This window comes from Salmo salar, chromosome ssa04 (genome assembly GCF_905237065.1).
Source record: "Salmo salar chromosome ssa04, Ssal_v3.1, whole genome shotgun sequence".
Lineage (NCBI taxonomy): Eukaryota > Metazoa > Chordata > Actinopteri > Salmoniformes > Salmonidae > Salmo > Salmo salar.
In genome coordinates, this window is record NC_059445.1 from 19328555 (window position 1) to 19349510 (window position 20956).

The following is a 20956-nucleotide window of genomic DNA, read 5'->3' on the forward strand; positions in this document are numbered from 1 at the left end:
TTTATTTGTTTGTACTTTTATTTTCTTGTGTATTTCTTGTGTAATTTGTTGTGCTATTGTAAGATGCAGGGTTCCCTTGCAAAATAGACCTTGTTCTCCCTGTTAAAATAAATGTAATAAAAAATGAAGTACAGTGCACATACTCTTTTCATTTAGCCACACCCTTTGAGTTATGACGCCTACCAATAACATCCCTTGAAAGAAGTGATTACTGCGGTAGCAGTAAAAGTTGATCAACTGAAGGGGAAGATTCCCGGTGTTTGTGATGCTCGTCGTTTGGTGTGATGCTCGTCGTTTGATGCCACGCAGACAGGGTGGCGAGAGTGAGGAAACAGAAGAGTCTGTTCTTTTGAATTTTGATGTTGAGTCTTTTCTCGTCAAAGATGTTTGGGTATATAAGTTATCCTGTATGAGCTTTTGTGCCGAATACATTACGTCGTTACAGGTGTCAAGCTTATGGGCATGTGGCAGCAGTGTGTAGGTGGGAGGTTCCTAGGTGTGAGAAGTGTGCAGAAGGGCATGAGACAAAAGAATGTGTCGCATTGGGGAAAGTAGTGGTATGTGTTAATTGTAGGGGTGCCCATGGGACTGGGGATCAGAAATGTCCTGTGCGAGAGAGGCAGGTTGAGGTGGTTTCCAGGGTTAGAGTAGTGCAGAAGTTGTCATATGCTGAGGCAGTGAAGTAAGTAGAGGAAGATGGGTCAAGGAGGAACGATCCTGAGAGGAGTAGTAGATCTGTACCAGTAGAGGGATAGGACAACAAGTGATATGTTTCAGTAAGATTGGATTTTTAGCATTTATAGCAATGGTTATCAACTGTACTGCAAGGATGGAACATAAGTCGCAGAAAATTGAGGTTGTGGTGGCAGCTGCAGAGATGTATTTGGGTGTGTGACTTGACATCAGAAGAGTTACAGGGTGTGTTGAGTGGTGATGTCCCATCCTTTAAGGTTGTTAGCATGAGGTAGGACTAAATAGATTTAAATATTGGAGTAGGGTGGTGTTCCTTTTTTCTGAGTGTAGTGTTAGATGGTAGGGTATTTGTTTATTTATTTTTCAAGCAAAGTACAATGTAGTTGTACTCCAGTCTAATAGGTGGCGGTAATGCAACATATATTGGATGCCAACCGCCGTTAAACCTCCTCGAAGAAGAACAACATCCTCTCTCTTCAGTGTAAACGGAAATAAACAATGTAATCGACCAAGAAACATTTCCACTTTAGCGTTTTTATTATTGTTATTTAGACGTTTATCAACACAATAGAACTCAGAATATGGACCATTTAACAGCACAGCACCACATTCTTACCCCATGTAGTCTTTAATTCGCGTTGTAGACAGGACTTTATTGATAGATGTTATCTAGGTAACGCTAGCTAGCTGCTAACGTTAGCTAACAATGGCTAATTGTATGGTTTTTCACACTCAAATAGCCTCCATCATGGAAGTGCTTGCGAATGCTGCCGTGGCAGATATTTGTAAACTCGTAGACGACGACTATGCAGTGTTTCGTTTGGAAATTTCTCAAAGCCAGAATGATAACAGGGCATTGCGGAGGAAACTACAGCTACTGGAACTGAAGATGGCACGGGAGCGCGCAGAGAGGACAATGCGAGATCGCGTCGTCGCCAGTCGTTCCAGTAGTGTCAAGATCCTCGACCGATACAGCGGAATGGCAAGAGGTACAATTTGTAGAATGCCAAGGCTACGCGGCCTGTCGCCCCATTACCTTCTGCACATGTGTTCAGATGAGTTACCCAGAATTGGGTCTTGGTTAGTTTTTGGATAGTATGAAGTAATTTCCCTGATTACTTCGCTAGCTATGTTGTGCAGACACAATATCGACCAGGTGGGCGCTACTTTTGGATGTAGATTGCAGAATGAGAACATGTCACCCAGTCGTCGGTCAGGGCCCCGAAGAATCATTCATAGGTTGTTGTAACCAGAGCCACACATTTTTGGTTTGTCATACACGTACAATGTTTTGATTATTACTTGAAAAGTCACTAAGATCATATTTGGTTGTGGTCTTTTTTGTTTACATAATACCTATTTTGGATGCAGCTGTTAGCTAGAATGCTAACGCTCATTGACATACAGTGCATTTGGAAAGTATTCAGACCCCTTGACTTTTTCCACATTTTGTTACATTACAGCTTTACTCTAAAATGTATTAAATCATTTTCTTAACACAATATGCACACAATACCCCGTAATGACAAAGCAAAAAGTATTCAGACCCTTTGCCATAAGACTCACTTAACATACTGCTTGACAAGTTGGGCCCAAGCTTGCTGTACAACGTTAAAATCTATTCAGTCTGTCTACAAACAGGCTCTCAAAGTGCTTGATAGGCAGCCCAATAGCCAGCATCACTGTTACATCCTCAGAAAGCATGAGCTCCCGAGTTGGGAAAATCTTGTGCAATACACCGACGCATGTCTTGTATTCAAGATCCTAAATGGCCTGGCTCCCCTTCCACTCAGTATTTTTGTTAATCAGAAAACCCAAACATATGGCAATAGATCCACAAGGTCTGCCATGAGAGGTGACTGTATAGTTCCCTTAAGGAAAAGCACCTTTAGTAAATCCGCTTTCTCTGTGAGAGCTTCTCATGTCTGGAATACACTGCCATCAGACACACATAACTGCACCACATATCACACTTTCACAAAATGCATGAAGACATGGCTAAAGGTCTTTGAGTGGCTCAGCCAGAGCCCGGTCTCTGGAGAGACCTGAAAATAGCTGTGCAGCGACGCTTCCCATCCAAGCTGACCGAGCTTGAGGGGATCTGCAGAGAAGAATAGGAGAAACTCCCCAAGTACAGGTGTGCCAAGCTTGTTGCGTCATACCCAAGAAGACTTGAGGCTGTAGTTGCTGCCAAAGATTTACATTACATTTACATTTAAGTCATTTAGCAGACGCTCTTATCCAGAGCGACTTACAAATTGGTGCATTCACCTTATGATATCCAGTGGAACAACCACTTTACAATAGTGCATCTAAATATTTTAAGGGGGGGGATTAGAAGGATTACTTTATCCTATCCTAGGTATTCCTTAAAGAGGTGGGGTTTCAGGTGTCTCCGGAAGGTGGTGAGTGACTCCGCTGTCCTGGCGTCGTGAGGGAGCTTGTTCCACCATTGGGGTGCCTGAGCAGCGAACAGTTTTGACTGGGCTGAGCGGGAACTGTGCTTCCTCAGAGGTAGGGGGGCCAGCAGGCCAGAGGTGGATGAACGCAGTGCCCTTGTTTGGGTGTAGGGCCTGATCAGAGCCTGAAGGTATGGAGGTGCTTCAACAAAGTTCTGAGTAAAGGGTCTGAATATTTATGTAAATGTGATATAGTTTTTTTTTATAGAAATTAGCAAAAATTTCAAAAATCTGTTTGCTTTGTCATTATGGGGTATTGTGTGCAGATTGATGAGGGGAAAAAAGATTTAATCCATTTTAGAATAATGCTGCAACGTAACTAAATGTGGACAAAGTTAAGGGGTCTGAATACTTTCCGAATGCACTGTAGGCTGTAGCAAAGTTAGCCGAAAGAGCCATAATTTTTAAGTGTAATGCAGTTGATTTGCGATGATGATAAACATTTTCTAGCAGGACATTCATGCAAGCCTTAAAATCCAATTATAATCCAAAAGTACAGTAGTGTGAAATTCATAAATAAGCAACATGTACTTTTTGTTGTTGTTGTTGTTGCTGACGTTCTATGAGAACTTCCCCGTCTTCTGCAACCAAATTCTGCACATAGCCCTGGTACAGCAATGTTTGAAACACAGAATGGGGTCTATACAGTTGAACAGACAGTAGCTAACCTACGTAAAAGCATTTTTCCCCTAATTACTTTCTCAGATGAAGGACATCTCACTGGAGGCCACAGGAGCTTTGTGAAACCAGCGGGACACAATACATGGAGCGATGACCAACCAATCACTGTTGATGAGGGGTGTGGAACCTCAACCCAGCATGTTATTGTGATAGAGGTTAGTGTCATAATGTAACATAAAAAATTACAGTACATTAAATGTGGCCCCTTTATTTCAGAAAGGCTCCCCTCAGCTATTCACTTGCTTACATCCTTATTTATCTGCCATAGGGGAGCTTGTGAGACTTCCCTACAACATTGTTATCCAATTCTACTCATGTACCGGTAATAACCTCCCCTCTTCTTGTGTCAGGATGCAGAGGCTGCAGGTCCTGGGATCAAACTGGAGAGGTCTGAAGGAGAAGAGGACACACGGCACATCAGTGACATCCAGACTGGACTGGCTGGAGTGCCCCCTGTAGCCACGGAGGACCGTACCACCGCCTCATCGCAGCCCAGGACCCGAAGCAGCATCACGGAGGTCAGTGGAACGCCGAACGCCGTTCTCAAGTCAGAGACAGACACCAAGACTTTAACTGTAACACACAGGCTCTTACACACAGGATCTGACCACAGATCAGACTCAGAGAGACTGGGGTTGGGGACACTGGGCTGTCCTCCTGCTCCTGGTTCAGAGTATTTACCGGTATTTCAACAGAGCCAGAGGACAGTTTATTCCTGTGGAGATGTTGATGGTGATGCATTAGACACTGATGGTGATGATCTGTCTTGTTCTTACACTACAGAGATGGACCCTGGCAACATATCCTTGGGTTTAGATACACAGACTGATCTCTCTAGAGGGGACTGGAACCGGTACAGTACTAGTCTATACTCTGAAGGGTGCCTAGTTAAGAAAGGGGAGGTTATGGTTGTAAATGAATTGACTGTGAAATTGGAGGGCGACGCTCCTCCCTCATGGAATGCAGATAGTCACCTAGGAGACGGACACTCACAGGGCAGAGATTTCTTAGATTATAGGGAAATCATAGAGACAAATCCAAATGTTGCGACCCACTCCCCTTTACACGCGTTCAGGGATCGCGACCCAGTGTCCACGTCGATGGGGCCTTCCAATTCACAAGGCCGCGTCCTTTTCGATCAGGTATTGAACTCAAACGACAGGGCTAGAGGCCACGCTCAGGGAGGGGGATCAGAATCTGTCAATGGTAAAGAGAAGCGGTTCCTCTGCATGTTCTGTAACAAAGGCTTCAGCTGCCCCCAGAGGGTGGAGATCCACCAGAGGGTCCACACAGGAGTGAAACCCTTCAGCTGCACCCAGTGTCACATGTGCTTCGCTGAGGCTGGCACCCTGAAGAGGCATCAAAGAGTCCACACAGGGGAGAAACCCTTCAGCTGTACCCAGTGTGAGAAGAGGTTCTCCCGTCAGCACCAGCTGAAGATACACCTGAAGGTCCACACGGGAGAGAGGCCATTTGCCTGTACGCACTGCGGGAAGAGGTTCTCAGAGAGGAGATCCCTCAGGATTCACCAGCAGAAAAACCATTCCACTCTATAACAGAAAGTAACCATTCCACTCAATAGCTTCTGATGTTAACATCAAACCCTGCATTAAAGGTAGACTCAACGAAATGACATAGATGCACAAAGTAAACAGCAGTATTTGGTCAATTTCCGCAACAACAATGAGCATTGAAGTGCAAGGCCCAGACATTGTGGGATATTTAAGGCATATATATAAGTCTGACATTCAGAAGCTTAGCTACAACCTTCTAAAGTGAGGAGTCAAAGAAATGTAACTTTGCTTGGGAAGTAATTTTATTCAATGTGTGACTCTCTCTATCAATTGATCAATTCACTTTCTGTAAAATATATGTATAATAAAATTGAATGTTCATATAAATTATTATTATAAAACATATTTGGTAGCGGAATAACATTTGGGGAAATCTGGTCTATAATTTATTTTTCTTATCCATTAATTTGTATTATTATTATCATTAAATAGCCTACCTAAAAGATATAATGAGTCTTTGTTAAACTACGTAGAATTGCAGGAAATTAGCTTCAAAACAAAATTCCTAGGTCCCTTAAATTAAACAAAATCAAGCTGGGAGGGGCTATAGAATGATCACAAATACCTGTTTCATCACTTATATTCAACTACTTATTTTTTTCCCAATACACTTTTAATGAGAAAATGAATGCAGTTTATCAAGTTCATTCAGATTTGTAGTTGAGATGTGTGGTTTTTATATGGTCTAGTTAAAACTTGTTTGTTTAATAAACAAAATATTGGACTTTTCATTCTAAGACTTTCATTGAGACTCCCTTTAACATACATCACTTCTGATCATATATATCACACAACAGCACTTTATAACCAATATAAACTAAATATACCTACGAATATACATACACACACTAACAAACACCTATTTATTATGGAACATCATGTAAAGGCTTCAGTCATGTAAAAGCTATACATAAATCCAATATGGTTCGCTCCGTGTTCAAGAATGACCTTATTCCATTTATTCAGATTATAACCTCACTTTCGGTTGTTTGAAAATTAAATAATCTTTCAGTTTAATCCACCAGAAAAGACAGAACAAATATTACAACACATTATGGTTAAACTCAAATATACTAATTGATATAAAAAATATAAAAAAATAAACCAAAAAAGCAGTAATCTTTGTCAATTATATCATAAATAGGACTGGTAGAGTTATTTCACACATGCAGTTTACAAAAATATGGAAATGTCTGCTCTATCCAAAATTACAACCAACTGCAGCATTACTGTAAAAATGAATGAGGCAAGTGGAAGGGGGAGAAGGTAACGAATTTGTCTGTCAGACCTGCGTTAAAGACCAAAATTGGTTAAAGAACATTGTGATAAATAAAAGTATACCAGTTTCATTTTAGGACCAAATGCACCATACAAAATAGTTGAAGAGATTTTCGATATACTTATTCCATGGCACATGGTTTATGTGACAACTACGCTTGATTCAAAACTTTGAGTCTTTCAATTTGAAATTATTATACAAGATTCTTGCAACCAATAGAATGTTATGCACAGTGTGTATATCTATATATTGTGGCAGACCCGGGGGTTTGGTCAAGATGTTTACCCATATCAGACACGGACAGAGAAGGATTAGCTCAGTTTCAAGGGTGTTTATTTAAATAATAGATCAAAAAGAAAAGGATACGTCTCCACCATGAGACCCTCTCCGGGATGCCGTCTTCAGGCATTCCGGGTCTGGCTGTATCCTGTCGGGCACAAAACTGAACTCCCTCTTCTTACCTCTGCAACCGTCAACAATACCACGGGAGTCCTTTCTTCCCTCATTCCTCCTGTGTGCTGCCCTTCTGGCAGCTTTATGGGCCTTGCACAGCTGGTGAGCAATTCGCCCTTGATTTCTCACCAGCTCCCAATCAGCCCCAATTAGTCCTGGCTGGAGAGCCCGCAGAGACCTGGCACGTCCAGCAGATGGAGCCATCGCCTCGTGATGTTTTCTCCATCTGTTACCAGGCCTCGACGAGTCTCCCCCTGGTGGCTGACCTGCTGATCGCCACAATATCTTTCTATCTACAGTGCATTCAGAAAGTATTCAGACCCCTTGACCTTTTCCACATTTTGTTATGTTACAGCCTTATTCTAAAATGGCGTAAATATTTTTTTCTCCTCACCATTCTACAAAGCAAAAACTTTTTTTTTTTTTAAGTTCATCAAATTTATTTAAAAAAAACCCGGAAATATTACATTTACATAAGTATTCAGACCCTTTACTCAGTACTTTGTTGAAGCACCTTTTGCAGCGATTACAGCCTCGAGTCTTCTTGGGTATGACTAAAAGTTTGGCACACCTTTATTTGGGGAGTTCCTCCCATTCTTCTTTGCAGATCCTCTCAAGCTCTGTCAGGTTGGATGGGAAGCGTAGCTGCACAGCTATTTTCAGGTCTCTCCAGAGATGGGGTTCAAGTCAGGGCTCTGGCTGGGCCACTCAAGGACATTCGTAGACTTGTCCCGAAGTCACTCCTGCATTGTCCTGTTGGAAGGTGAACCTTCGCCCCAGTCTGAGGTCCTGAGCGCTCTCCAGCAAGTCTTCATGAAAGATCTCTATACTTTCCTCCATTCATCCTTCCCTCGATCCTGACTAGTCTCCCAGTCTCTGCCGCTGAAAAACATCCCCAGCATGATGCTGCCACCACCATGCTTCACTGTAGGGATGGCGCAAGGTTTCCTCCAGACGTGACGCTTGTCATTCAGGCCAACGAGTTCAATCTTGGTTTCTCAGAGAATCTTGTTTCTCGTGGTCTGAGAGTCTTTTAGGTGCCTTTTGGCAAACTCCAAGCGGGCTGTCATGTGCCTTTTACTGCGGAGTGGCTTCCGTCTTGCCAATCTACCATAAAGGCCTGATTGGTGGAGTGCTGTAGAAATTGTTGTCCTTCTGGAAGGTTCTCCCATCTCCACAGATTAACTCTGGAGCTCTCTGAGTGACCATCGGGTTCTCGGTCACCTCCCCGACCAAGGCCCTTCTCCCCCAATTGCTCAGTTCGACCAGGCGGCCAGTTCTAGGAAGAGTCTTGGTGGTTCCAAACTCCTTCCATTTAAGAATGATGGAGGCCACTGTGTTCTTGGGGACCTTCAATGCTGGTACCCTTCCCCAAATCTGTGCCTCGACACAATCCTGTCTCGAAGCTCTACGGATAATTCCTTTGACCTCATGGCTTGGTTTTTGCTCAGACATGCACTGTCAACTGTGGGACTTATAGACAGGTGTGTGCCTTTCCAAATCATGTCCAATCAGTTGAATTTACCATCGGTGGATTCCAATAATAAGGTATTTCAGTTTATATATTTTTTATAAATGTGCAAACATTTATAAAAACCTGTTTTTGCTTTGTCCTTATGGAGTATTGTGTGTAGATTGATGAGGAAAAATATTAATTTAATCCATTTTAAAATAAGGCTATAACATAACAAAATTGGGAAAAAGGGAAGGAGTCTGAATACTTTACGAATGTACTGTATATATGGGGGATACAACCATCCCAGCTCTGCAGATTTTGCTGCGAAGGGATAGAGTCATTAGATCACTTGTTTTGGTACTGCCCATATGTAGCTTGTTTTTGGTAGCAGGTTCAGGAATGGCTGATGAATTGCTACATTTACCTGGTGCTAACTCTGCAAATAGCACTGCTGGGTGATTTGAAAGGTCATAGTCAATCGATCAATAATATAATAATACTCTTAGCAAAAACTGTCATCTTTAAATTACAATTGTAGCAACTATGAGAATATAAAGGTTCAGAACTTTGGTCATACAGCACAGTTGAAAAATATATGACAATTAGAAATCAAAACAGGATGGTCTTCAGGGATAGATGGGAGAGGTTGAGGGTAGCTGAAGGGTGGGCCCAAAATAAAGAGAAATAATGTAAAATATACTATGTCCGTAAAATGTATATAGTATGTATAAGCTGGAAGTTGTCCATTCGTTTACTGCAATTAGGGGAGGGGTGGTAGAAAGAAAAAAAAAGTATACGTCAAAATAGTTTAGTCGGGTTTGTCTGATGATGACTTGACTTATCATAGCTGACTCTTATTTACCCTCATCATTTATGTCCACCATGATGGGTTTAACAACAAAGTCATTCTGTAACTACAGTACAGGACTCATGTAGTGGAGATGTGTAAACACTCCATGTTTAAAGTGTGTTTATTATCTCTATGTTTTTAGTGTGTACTGTACGTATCTGATGGAGTGTATGTCTATGTCATCTGTATCACCTCTCTCTTCCAGGAGGAGGAGGGTCCAGAGGTGCTGCTGGTGAAGGAGGAGGGGTGTGAGGAGGGTCTGGGGAACTCTGGGGAGGCCATGGTCATGGAGGACAACCAGACTACACCTCCTCCTGAACCCACAGAGGAACCAGCTGAGCAGCACAGGACCACACACAGTCTCACTGAGGTGAGCCCACTGTAAACTACTGTCTGAATGGTTTTAGGTCAGGGCCCGTATCCACAAAGCCTCTCAGAGTAGGAGTGCTGATTTAGGATCATTTTTGCCTGCCTTGTTTCCTGTTTCCTGTCCTGCAGTGCCTAGCTCCACTCCCACTCCCCAGGTGCTCTCATTTGTTGACTTCTATAACCGTAAAAGCCCTGGTTTCATGCATGTTAACATTAGAAGCCTACTCCCTAAGTTTGTTTTACTCACTGCTTTAGCACACTCTGCCAACCCGGATGTCTTAGCCGTGTCAATCCTGGCTTAGGAAAACCACCAAAAACCCTGACATCTCCATCCCTAACTTTAACATTTTCCGACAAGATAGAACTGCCAAAGGGGGCGGTGTTGCAATATACTGCAAAGATAGTAATACAGAACTCTGCAGGCTATCTAAGTCTGTACCCAAACAATTCGAGCTTCTACTTCTAAAAATTCACCTTTCCAGAAACAAGCCTCTCACTGTTGCTGCTTGCTATAGACCACCCTCTGCACCCAGCTGTGCCCTCGACACCATATGTGAACTGATTGCCCCCCATCTATCTTCTGAGCTCATGCTGCTAGGTGACCTAAACTGGGACATGCTTAACAACCCAGCCATCCTACATACTAAGCTTGATGCCCTCAATCTCACACAAATTATCAATGAACCTACCAGGTACAACCCCAAATCCGTAAACACGGGCACCCTCATAGATATCATCCTAACTAACTCGCACTCCAAATACATCTCTGCTGTTTTCAATCAAGATCTCAGCGATCACTGCCTCATTGCCTGCATTCGTAATGGGTCTGCGACCAAACGACCACCCCTCATCACTGTCAAACGCTCCCTAAAACACTTCAGCGAGCAGGCCTTTCTAATCGACCTGGCCGGGGTATCCTGGAATGACATTGACCTCATCCCATCAGTAGAGGATGCCTGGTTATTCTTTAAAAGTGCCTTCCTCACCATCTTAAATAAGCATGCCCCATTCAAAAAATGTAGAACTAGGAATAGATATAGTCCTTGGTTCACTCCAGACCTGTCTGCCCTTGACCAGCACAAAAACATCCTGTGGCGTTCTGCATTAGCATCCAATAGCCCCCGTGATATGCAACTTTTCAGGGAAGTTAGGAACAAATATACACAGGCAGTTAGGAAAGCTAAGGCAAGCTTTTTCAAACAGAAATGTGCATCCTGTAGGACAAACTCAAAAAAGTTCTGGGACACTGTAAAGTCCATGGAGAATAAGAGCACCTCCTCCCAGCTGCCCACTGCACTGAGGCTAGGAAACACTGTTACCACCGATAAATCCACTATAATTGAGCATTTCTATAAGCATTTCTCTACGGCTGGCCATGCTTTCCACCTGGCTACCCCTACCCCGTTCAACTGCTCGGCACCTTCCACAGCAACCCGTCAAAGCCCCCACCATTTCTCCTTCACCCAAATCCAGAGAGCTGATGTTCTGAAAGAGCTGTAAAATCTGGACCCCTACAAATCAGCCGGGCTAGGCAATCTGGACCCTCTCTTTCTAAAATGATCTGCCAAAATTGTTGCAAGTCCTATTACTAGCCTGTTCAACCTCTCTTTTGTATCGTCTGAGATTCCCAAAGATTGGAACGCTGCCGCGGTCATCCCCCTCTTCAAAGGGGGAGACACTCCATACCCAAACTGTTATAGACCTATATCCATCCTGCCCTGCCTTCCTAAATCTTCGAAAGCCAAGTTAACAAACAGATCACCGACCATTTCGAATCCCACCGTACCTTCTCCACTATGCAATCTGGTTTCCAAGCTGGTCATGGGTGCACCTCAGCCACGCTCAAGGTCCTAAACAATGTATTGTTTGTTGGTTTGGCAATACCACTGTCAGCCAGAGAAATATGTTGAGAAGGATTATTACCACAGCAAGCAAGGTACTTGGAGTCAAACAGTCAGGCCTGGATGAGATCTTTAAGGTCAGGGCCCTCCGTAAGGCTCACAAAATCATTTTATACCCAAGCCACCCCCTGTACCTGGACTTTGAACTACTCCCCTCTGGGCGCAGGTATAGGGAACCCCTCAGCAGGAAAAACAGAACTAGACAATCATTTGTGCCAGGTGTGATATCCCTCCTAAATAGCTTGGGCTAATGTTCCTATCGACTCCGTAAGACCAGCAGGCTAGTCTTTTTTTTAAAATGTTTTATTTCTTTCTTTATTATAATTATCATTACTTTTATTTTTTATTGGTATGTAACTGTTATGAAAGTTGTATTGTCAATTTTGTTTTGTATTTAAACGCCACTTTAAATGTGTACATGACACAGCAACAAAATTTCCCCATGGGGACAATAAAGTCAGTAAGTATAACCGTCATCGATAAAAGACAGTACTGTGCAGCCGTCTTCATCGACCTGGCCAAGTCTTTTGACTCTGTCAATCACCGCATTCTTATCGGCAGACTCAATAGCCTTGGTTTCTCAAATGACTGCCTCGCCTGGTTCACCAACTACTTCTCAGATAGAGTTCAGTGTGTCAAATCGGAGGGCCTGTTGTCCAGACCTCTGGCAGTCTCAATGGGGGTGCCACTGAGTTCAAATCTCGGGCCGACTCTTTTCTCTGTATACATCAATGATGTCGCTCTTGCTGCTGGTGATTCTCTGATCCACCTCTACGCAGACGACACCATTCTGTATACATCTGGCCCTTCTTTGGACACTGTGCTAACAAACCTTCAAATGAGCTTCAATGCCATACAACACTCCTTCCGTGGCCTCCAACTGCTTTTAAATGCTAGTAAAACTAAATGCATGCTCTTCAACTGATTGCTGCCCGCACCCGCCTGCCCGACTAGCATCACTACTCTGGAAGGTTCTGACTTAGAATATGTGGACAACTACAAATACCTAGGTGTCTGGTTAGACTGTAAGCTCTCCTTCCAGACTCACATTATGCATCTCCAATCCAAAATTAAATCTAGAATCGGCTTCCTATTTCACAACAAAGCCTCCTTCACTCATGCTGCCATACATACTCTTGTAAAACTGACTATCCTACCGATCCTTGACTTTGTCGATGTCATTTACAAAATAGCCTCCAACACTCTACTCAGCAAATTGGATGTAGTCTATCACAGTGCCATCCGTTTTGTCATCAAAGCCCCATATACTACCCACCACTGTGACCTGTATGCTCTCGTTGGCTGGCCCTCGCTACATTTGTCGCCAAACCCACTGGCTCCAGGTCATTTATAAGTCTTTACTAGGTAAAGCCCCGTCTTATCTCAGCTCACTGGTCACCATAGCAACACACACCCGTAGCACACGCTCCAGCAGGTATATTTCACTGGTCATCCCCAAAGCCAACACCTACTTTGGCCACCTTTCCTTTCAGTTCTATTGCTGCCAATGACTGGAATGAATTGCAAAAATCACTGAAGCTGGAGATTTATAACTCCCTCTCTAACTTTAAGCATCAGCTGTCAGAGCAGCTTACCGATCACTGTACCTGTACACACCCCATCTGTAAATAGCACACCCAACTACCTCATCCCCATATTGTTATTTTTTTTCTCTTTTGCACCCCAGTATCTCTACTTGCACATCATCATCTGCACATCTATCACTCTAGTGTTAATGCTAAATTGTAATTATTTCCCTTCTATGGCCTATTTATTGCCTCACCTCCCTAATCTTACTACATTTGCACACACTGTACATAGATTTTTCTATTATGTTATTGACTGTACGTTTGTTTATCCCATGTGTAACTCTGTGTTATTGTTTTTGTCGCACTGCTGTGCTTTATCTTGGCCAGGTCGCTGTTGTAAATGGCGAACTTGTTCTCAACTGGCCTATCTGGTTAAATAAAGGCGAAATAATTTTTTTAAATACAGTTAAATGCTTACTTACAAGCCCTTAATCAACAATGCTTTAAGAAGTTTTAAGAAAAATAAGTTTAAGTAAAAAACAGAAAATAGAAAATAAAAGTACCAAATAATTAAACAGCAGCAGTAAAATAACAATAGCGTTATGACATCCAGGCATTTCAAGTATACTCGATTTTCGAAACGTCGCATACTATTAAACTTTGATTTTTTTCATATACTCAAACAGCTTACTATTTAGGATGCAAATATGGTTATTTGGACACAACCCATGTCTTTCAATGATCAAACCATGAATGAGTGTCAAATAATAAAATCGAACATTTGCATAGTATCAAATCAACTAAAACGTTTGCATAGTATCAAATCAACTAAAATGTTTGAATAGTACTCATAGCGAATTTTCTTAATCCAACATCCTCTCACTCTGTATCTCTTACAGTCAGTAGACATGGAGGATGGGAAGCCTGATCTGCTGCTGGTCAAAGAGGAGACAATAGAAGACGGACCAGAGAGTATTGATCTGCTGAGTGGACTAAAGATGGGGGAGCAAGGTAAGAGATACATACATATAACCTACATACAGTAATATCAGGATGTAGGAATGGACATAAACCTAACAACTTCAAAGACCAATGTATCTAAAAGGGGGGGGGGGGTCACCAAATTCACTGGGGTGGAATTGGTGTGGAGGGTTCATGGGTGGCATTTGACCATTTCTTTGGATTCCCGAAGTAAATTATTGTTAGAAAAAGTTTTTTCCAAATCAGAGGTTAGATGTTATATTTATTGAACAATATATGAATCCTATAAATTAGAATGGACAAGTTGGGTGCAATCAATTAGCTTCATTTCTCAGAGATGAAATTATATTTCAAGCAAATAATGTTGCTGGAATGCTTATCTTATCTATTTCGAACAACAAAAACAATTTCAGAACCATCTGAGATGGTGGGTGTCAAAATCCTCTTTCTTGTGCTTCTTGAGGTGGAACGACCCTAAAGCATCCATACCAGGAGTCCACCCGCACATTCTGATACTCAAATGAACTGCATCACATGCAAAAATGGGTCTGGACAATTGGCTCACAGTGTAAGACACTTATACCTACTTGCGACTTCAGTTCAAATCCCAAATGGGGTCATAATTTTTCTGTTTGACATGTGGACATTCATTGTGCTATTGTGTTGAGAAGAAAAGTGCAGTCGTCACCTTAAAAATGAAGATTAAGAATGAATTTCATAAGGAGCTAGGCCTAAGACTTTCTTCTGTCGTCTTCACAAACATACTGCTAGGACCTACAAATATCTAAGTATATGAGGCTGCATGGTTGTGTATACTTGCCTACATGTAGGATAGGGCTACATTTTATATGCGTTTTTAGAATCATTATCAAGCTTACCTTGTCTCACGTGTAACAAAGTGTAAATTAACTGGTCTGGCTAGGTTCACCAAGTGTCCAGTGAGGACGCTACTTCTCCATGAATCCACTGAGGGGAAGCCTTGCCTTCTCCTGGCTTTACAACTTGAAGTCGCTCAGACCAAAAGGCAGCCTGTAGAATAGGCCTAATACAGAAATATTTGTCACTACAATGAATATACAGTTGAAGTCAGAAGTTTACATGCACCTTAGCCAAATACATTTAAACTCAGTTTTTCACAGTTCCTGACATTTAATCCTAGTAAAAATTCCCTGTCTTAGGTCAGTTAGGATTACCACTTTATTTTAAGAATGTGAAATGTCAGAATAATTGTGTAGAGAATGATTTATTTCAGCTTTTATTTCTTTCATCATATTCCCAGTGGGTCAGAAGTTTACATACACTCAATTAGTATTTGGTAGCATTGCCTTTAAATTGTTTAACTTGGGTCAAACGTTTCGGGTAGCCTTCCACAAACTTCCCACAATAAGTTGGGTGAATTTTGGCCCATTCCTCCTGACAGAGCTGGTGTAACTGAGTCAGGTTTGTAGGCCTCATTGCTCGCACACGCTTTTTCAGTTCTGCCCACAACTTTTCTATGGGTTTGAGGTCAGGGCTTTGTGATGGCCACTCCAATACCTTGACTTTATTGTCCTTAAGCCATTTTGCCACAACTTTGGAAATATGCTTGGGGTCATTGTCCATTTGGAAGACCCATTTTCGACCAAGCTTTAACTTCCTGACTGATGTCTTGAGATGTTGCTTCAATATATCCACATAATCCCCCCCTCATGATGCCATCTATTTTGTGAAGTGCACCAGTCCCTCCTGCAGCAAAGCACCCCCACAACATGATGCTGCCACCCCTGTGCTTCATGGTTGGAATGGTGTTCTTCGGCTTGCAAACATGCCCCTTTTTCCTCCAAACATAACGATGGTCATTATGACCAAACAGTTCTATTTTTGTTTCATCAGACCTGGGGACATTTCTCCAAAAAGTACGATCTTTGTTTCCATGTGCAGTTGCAAACCGTAGTCTGACTTTTTTATGGCGGTTTCGGAGCAGTGGCTTCTTCCTTGCTGAGCGGCCTTTCAGGTTATGTTAATATAGGACTATTTTTACTGTGGATATAGACACTTTTGTACCAGTTTCCTCCAGCATCTTCACAAGGTCCTTTGCTGTTGTTCTGGGATTGATTTGCACTTTTCGCACCAAAGTACGTTCATCTCTAGGAGACAGAACGCGTCTCCTTCCTGAGCGGTATGACGGCTGCATGGTCCCATGGTGTTTATACTTGCGTACTATTGTTTGTACAGAGGAACGTGGTACCTTCAGGCGTTTGGAAATTGCTCCCAAGGATGAACCAGACTTGTGGAGGTCTACAATTTTTTTCCCCTGAGGTCTTGGCTGATTTCTTTACATTTTCCCATGATGTCAAGCAAAGAGGTACACCTCCAACAGGTACACCTCCAATTGACTCAAATTATGTCAATTAGCCTATCAGAAGATTCTAAAGCCATGACATCATTTTCTGGAATTTTCCAAGCTGTTTAAAGGCACAGTCAACATAGTGTATGTAAACTTCTGACCCACTGGAATTGTGATACAGTGAATTATATGTGAAATAATCTGTCTGTAAACAATTGTTGGAAAATGACTTGTGTCATGCACAAGGTAGAGGTCCTAACCAACTTGCCAAAACTATAGTTTGTTAACAAGAAATTTGTGGAGTGGTTGAAAAACGAGTTTTAACGACTCCAACCTAAGTGTATGTAAACTTCCGACTTCAACTGTAGGCGAAGTTACATAGACATGTTTCCTTTAATTGTACAAGGTTTTATATGCATTTTGATAATCGGCTAATTCGTCACATTTGCACTATTTCACTTGACGACCAGCAGTGGAGGGTTTTCTCTTTAAAAATAATCTTGCACTGAATTGGATTTGAACTCACATGCACCATATGCCAACATCTGGAGTAGACCACTTTAGTGTATGATGCAACTACTCCGCTTAGACCATGGGTAACAAATTGAACCAAGCAGTTGGCCAAATTGACCTGTTGAACAAATGCGAATGGATGGCGGCTCTACCGCTTGAGGTCTCTGATGGGTTGAATTTGTTATTTTGTTACCGGATATAATTATATGCTCAGCTGGCCTTCCACAGCATCGTGGCTTATTTGGCCAGGTTGCCCTTTGAGAAAAGCTAGCAGCTAGCCATTTTAGACTGATGGTTTAAAGCAAGTCTAAGCAAAAGTTCATAAGTATGGTCCCTTATGTAGAGTTGTCTCTAGAAACATGGCAAAGTCTATTTTCTAACCTCTTCCTGCAGGTTGTTGGCTGGAGGCTAACAGAGGAGACTGGGCGGCCATCTTGGATTCCCAGACCCAGATGGGTGCAGCCAAGGCACCGGGGGACGACACCAGAGGCAACATATTGGAGGTCAGTGGATGGGAATCCATTTATTTTTTTACCAGCTGAAGATGCACCTGAAGGTTCACACGGGTAGAGAGGCTGTTGGATGTAGTAGGAAACTGGATGAGGTGAACTGAGGAAAGAATGAGTATGATGAGGCAGAGTATGGTGATGGTTAGTGTGATGGTGTCTGTAAAAATGCTTCACTGATGAAGAGTGACAACCTTATCATGGTGTTTGATGCTGGTGTTTTATAATGAGGAAATGATAGTGCCTTAATTCATGTTTACTGGAAAGGAAGTAGTGAAGCTGTGTGTAATGTTGAACCTTCTCTAAAATATTCTTAAATTAATTTTATCAAAGCGAGGGTACCAGATTTACAGAAAAGGTAAAGTGTTACCATAGTGAGAATTGTTTTTCTACTTTTCACATCGCTTTGCGCAATAAAAGTACTGTACTTCATGTTATGTGAGTGTATGACCATTTTGTTCAAATTAAATACAAAATCAACTCTGTGCTGACTGACTTTCAAAAAATGTATTTCAGGCACAGACTTTCCCTTATCTCAGTCAACCAAAACATTATACTTAATTATTGAATCAACACATAAGGACCTTTTTTATAGTAAACTCCAATGGCTCCATATTGTTAGGTACTTGAATCACAGTGTTAGAGATGGGCTTGACTGTGGTAAACAGTTTGTAATATCATGTCATGTTTCTGTGTGTACAGCAAAGAGTTTCTTATATAAACTTTTATGCTTGTCTTTACAATCGTTGTTTGCAGTGTGCAGTCCACGAGGACCTGCTGAAATCTGGTGTTGCTGGCGGGGGAGACTGGACCTCTGAAGCGGCTGGTCACAAACCCTGGCCCCGGATCAGAACCCTGGATCAGGAGCCATCACTCTTCCTTCCCGAGTCAGAACCAGGACCGAACCACGAGGGACAGAGACTCCAGCACCACGCAGAACACAACCAGTGGACAGGTGGACTGAACAACCTCAGTCCTGGTGGTCATCAGAGAGGCTCCAGTCCGCAGCCCAGACCCTTCTCTTCACAGTCTCAGTGCAGGGATGGAGCAGGGCCTGGGGCTAATAGAGATAGACCCTCCTGTTCCTATGATACAAACACCACAGTATCCATGATGAACAGAGCCGGTCACCCTGCACTTCAGCCTTCACAGACTAGAGTGGTGGGAGACCCCCCTGGTGGTAGTCTATCAGGAAGTCTGTCTTCTCCTTCAGGGTCTTGCCTAATGCCTGGTGAATGGGTTCATAGAAAGCCTGGGCCTGGGTCTAGCCTTCCTCAGTTACCTCATGGTTACCCCACCAATACAGACAGGGCCAGGATGGGCAATCAACACGAGAGGTACCTAGCCTATAACACAGCACAAAATCCCAACAACACCCAAACAATGGCTAGAGGTCAAGGAGGGAGCTCAAAGACTAACCACCTGAGGGTGGTGGCTCCTGCTTCTACCTCCTCTGGTGTCATTGGGTCACAACGTGGGAGGCCGAGCATTAGGACGGATGCTGAAAAGCCATATGCCTGCCCCACGTGTGGGAAGCGCTTCGCTAAGACGAAATATATCAAGCAGCACCAGACCGTTCACACCAAGGAGAGGCCCTTCAAGTGCAAACTATGTTACAAGAGCTTCTCCTTCCAGAGTAACCTTATCAAACATAGGAGTGTCCACAATGGGGAGAAATCGTAGCACTGTGGCTTGAGATGTACACGGGATATCTGGGAGCAATTCTTTAGCTGACATATTATAGTCATCATATGAAGTGTCTTAGAGAGAGGGTTTTTTGGATTAAGTCCCTCAGTTGAGCATCTGGGTACGCTCACATTCTCACATGATACAGACTTGTTGTTTGGTGTGCTGGCACAGTAAATCCATTTTGAATTCACTCACTTTTTGACAGCATCTGTTATGATTTAAACAAAACTTTCCATACGTGTTTGCCCATGGAAGAAGTTGTCAGAAAGTGACGCGAAAACTCCAATGTTGCAGCTTGGACCCTATTTCACATTATCTGAGGTTTGTGTTGTGCCCCGCCATCATTTGAGACACAACATGCTCTTGAATACAGGGTGGGTGTCATTTCAATCATAGAAATAGAACTCATAGAACGGACCTATTCCTTCAGACCACTGTAATTGACATTTTTATTGAATTGACATTTTTACTTCTAATTACTACCACAACAATGACCTTGAGTCCACCCACCGTTTAATGTCAATTTAAAGGTTCATGTCTATTCTATTATCTCTATTTCAATAGGTTTCCTATGGAGGATTGGCAGTATAATTTGAAACAACAGGTATTCACATATAAGTCAACATTCTCGGATGTGTGGACCTCCAACCATCTTTGTGGTACCATTTGAAAGTTTAAATTTTTGTACATTTATCATCCAAAACATGACACCCACCCTGTATTCAAGAGCATGTTGTGTCTCAACTGATGGCGGGCACAACACAAAAACCTTAGATTATGTAAAACAGACCAAGATACAACATATGCGAATATGAAAAGAATCTGATTACAGATTTAGATAATTGACTTTTTTTACTTTTTATTAATACTTAATTTAAAAATATATATAAAATAAATCTCCAGATATCATAAAATAGTTTGACAACCCTGTTTGTAAGCTTTTAAATATCAATCTCAACCGTTTATCTTTTCCAGTGATGAAAACATGGCTGTCTCATGGTATGGTGGGGTATGCAAAATGGGTCAACTTTGACCACCTTTATCTCCTGAATGTTTTGGTATTCAGGTACAAAAAGTTACTTTCTGAGCACTTATACCATGGGTTTTGTTCAAATCAAAAGGGGTGCCATCAAAAAGTGATTGAATTCAAATGGATTTACCCATAGCCAAAACACTGTCATTAAAGTGTAACACTATATTTCCCCTCTGAATTTGGTTTTGGCTATGTTCTATTCATAACAAATATAATGTCCCTCTTTTGTTATAACACCTTTATAACACCCCCTCCCCCCAACATTATTTGGCAATCAGGTGATACCTGTTCCTTTATGTACAAAAAAAATTGGTGATCAAATCTGTTAATAAATGAGAAATCATTTTGTGAGTGGGTTACACTGGTGAAAAAGAAAGGAAACGAGAAGTAAAGTTGTAGTGGAAAATAGGAAACTCTCAGACTCGTTTTTAGTTGGAGTGAGGGTTTTGGACGAATGTAACCTGGGAGATCCTTTTGAAGTCTCGATAAATGTCATGCATAAGGCGTTGGGTGAAGTGGTGTCAGTAAGGGTCACAAGAAGTGGGCTTATATAGATTTTCTTTGAGGCATTGGGCCTCAAGAAGATATGAGTGGAATATTTTGTGTATGGATCTTCAAATCAGAGCGCCTATCAAGGGGGTTATCTCTGGGGTGGCGCATAAAG

The 20956-nt window shown here is 42.2% G+C and overlaps 1 protein-coding gene across 3 annotated transcripts in view; it reads left to right on the forward strand.

Annotated features, from left to right (window-relative positions):
- Positions 1 to 20956, forward strand: part of LOC106602512 (zinc finger protein 69 homolog) — a 506109-nt gene that overhangs the window by 17467 nt on the left and 467686 nt on the right. The window contains exons 1-7 of one of the 3 annotated variants that reach the window (XM_045717538.1): positions 1031 to 1682; positions 3858 to 3988; positions 4184 to 4351; positions 9651 to 9815; positions 14144 to 14255; positions 17458 to 17567; positions 18327 to 20640. The exons of 1 other annotated variant lie outside the window; for it this stretch is intronic. In XM_045717538.1, the coding sequence (XP_045573494.1) occupies positions 1400 to 1682; positions 3858 to 3988; positions 4184 to 4351; positions 9651 to 9815; positions 14144 to 14255; positions 17458 to 17567; positions 18327 to 19253 (1896 nt within the window). In that variant the 5' untranslated portion in view covers positions 1031 to 1399 and the 3' untranslated portion in view covers positions 19254 to 20640. Of the gene's footprint in view, positions 1 to 1030; positions 1683 to 3857; positions 3989 to 4183; positions 4352 to 9650; positions 9816 to 14143; positions 14256 to 17457; positions 17568 to 18326; positions 20641 to 20956 lie in introns of those variants that run through there. One more of the 3 variants, XM_045717537.1, reaches the window with a different exon arrangement.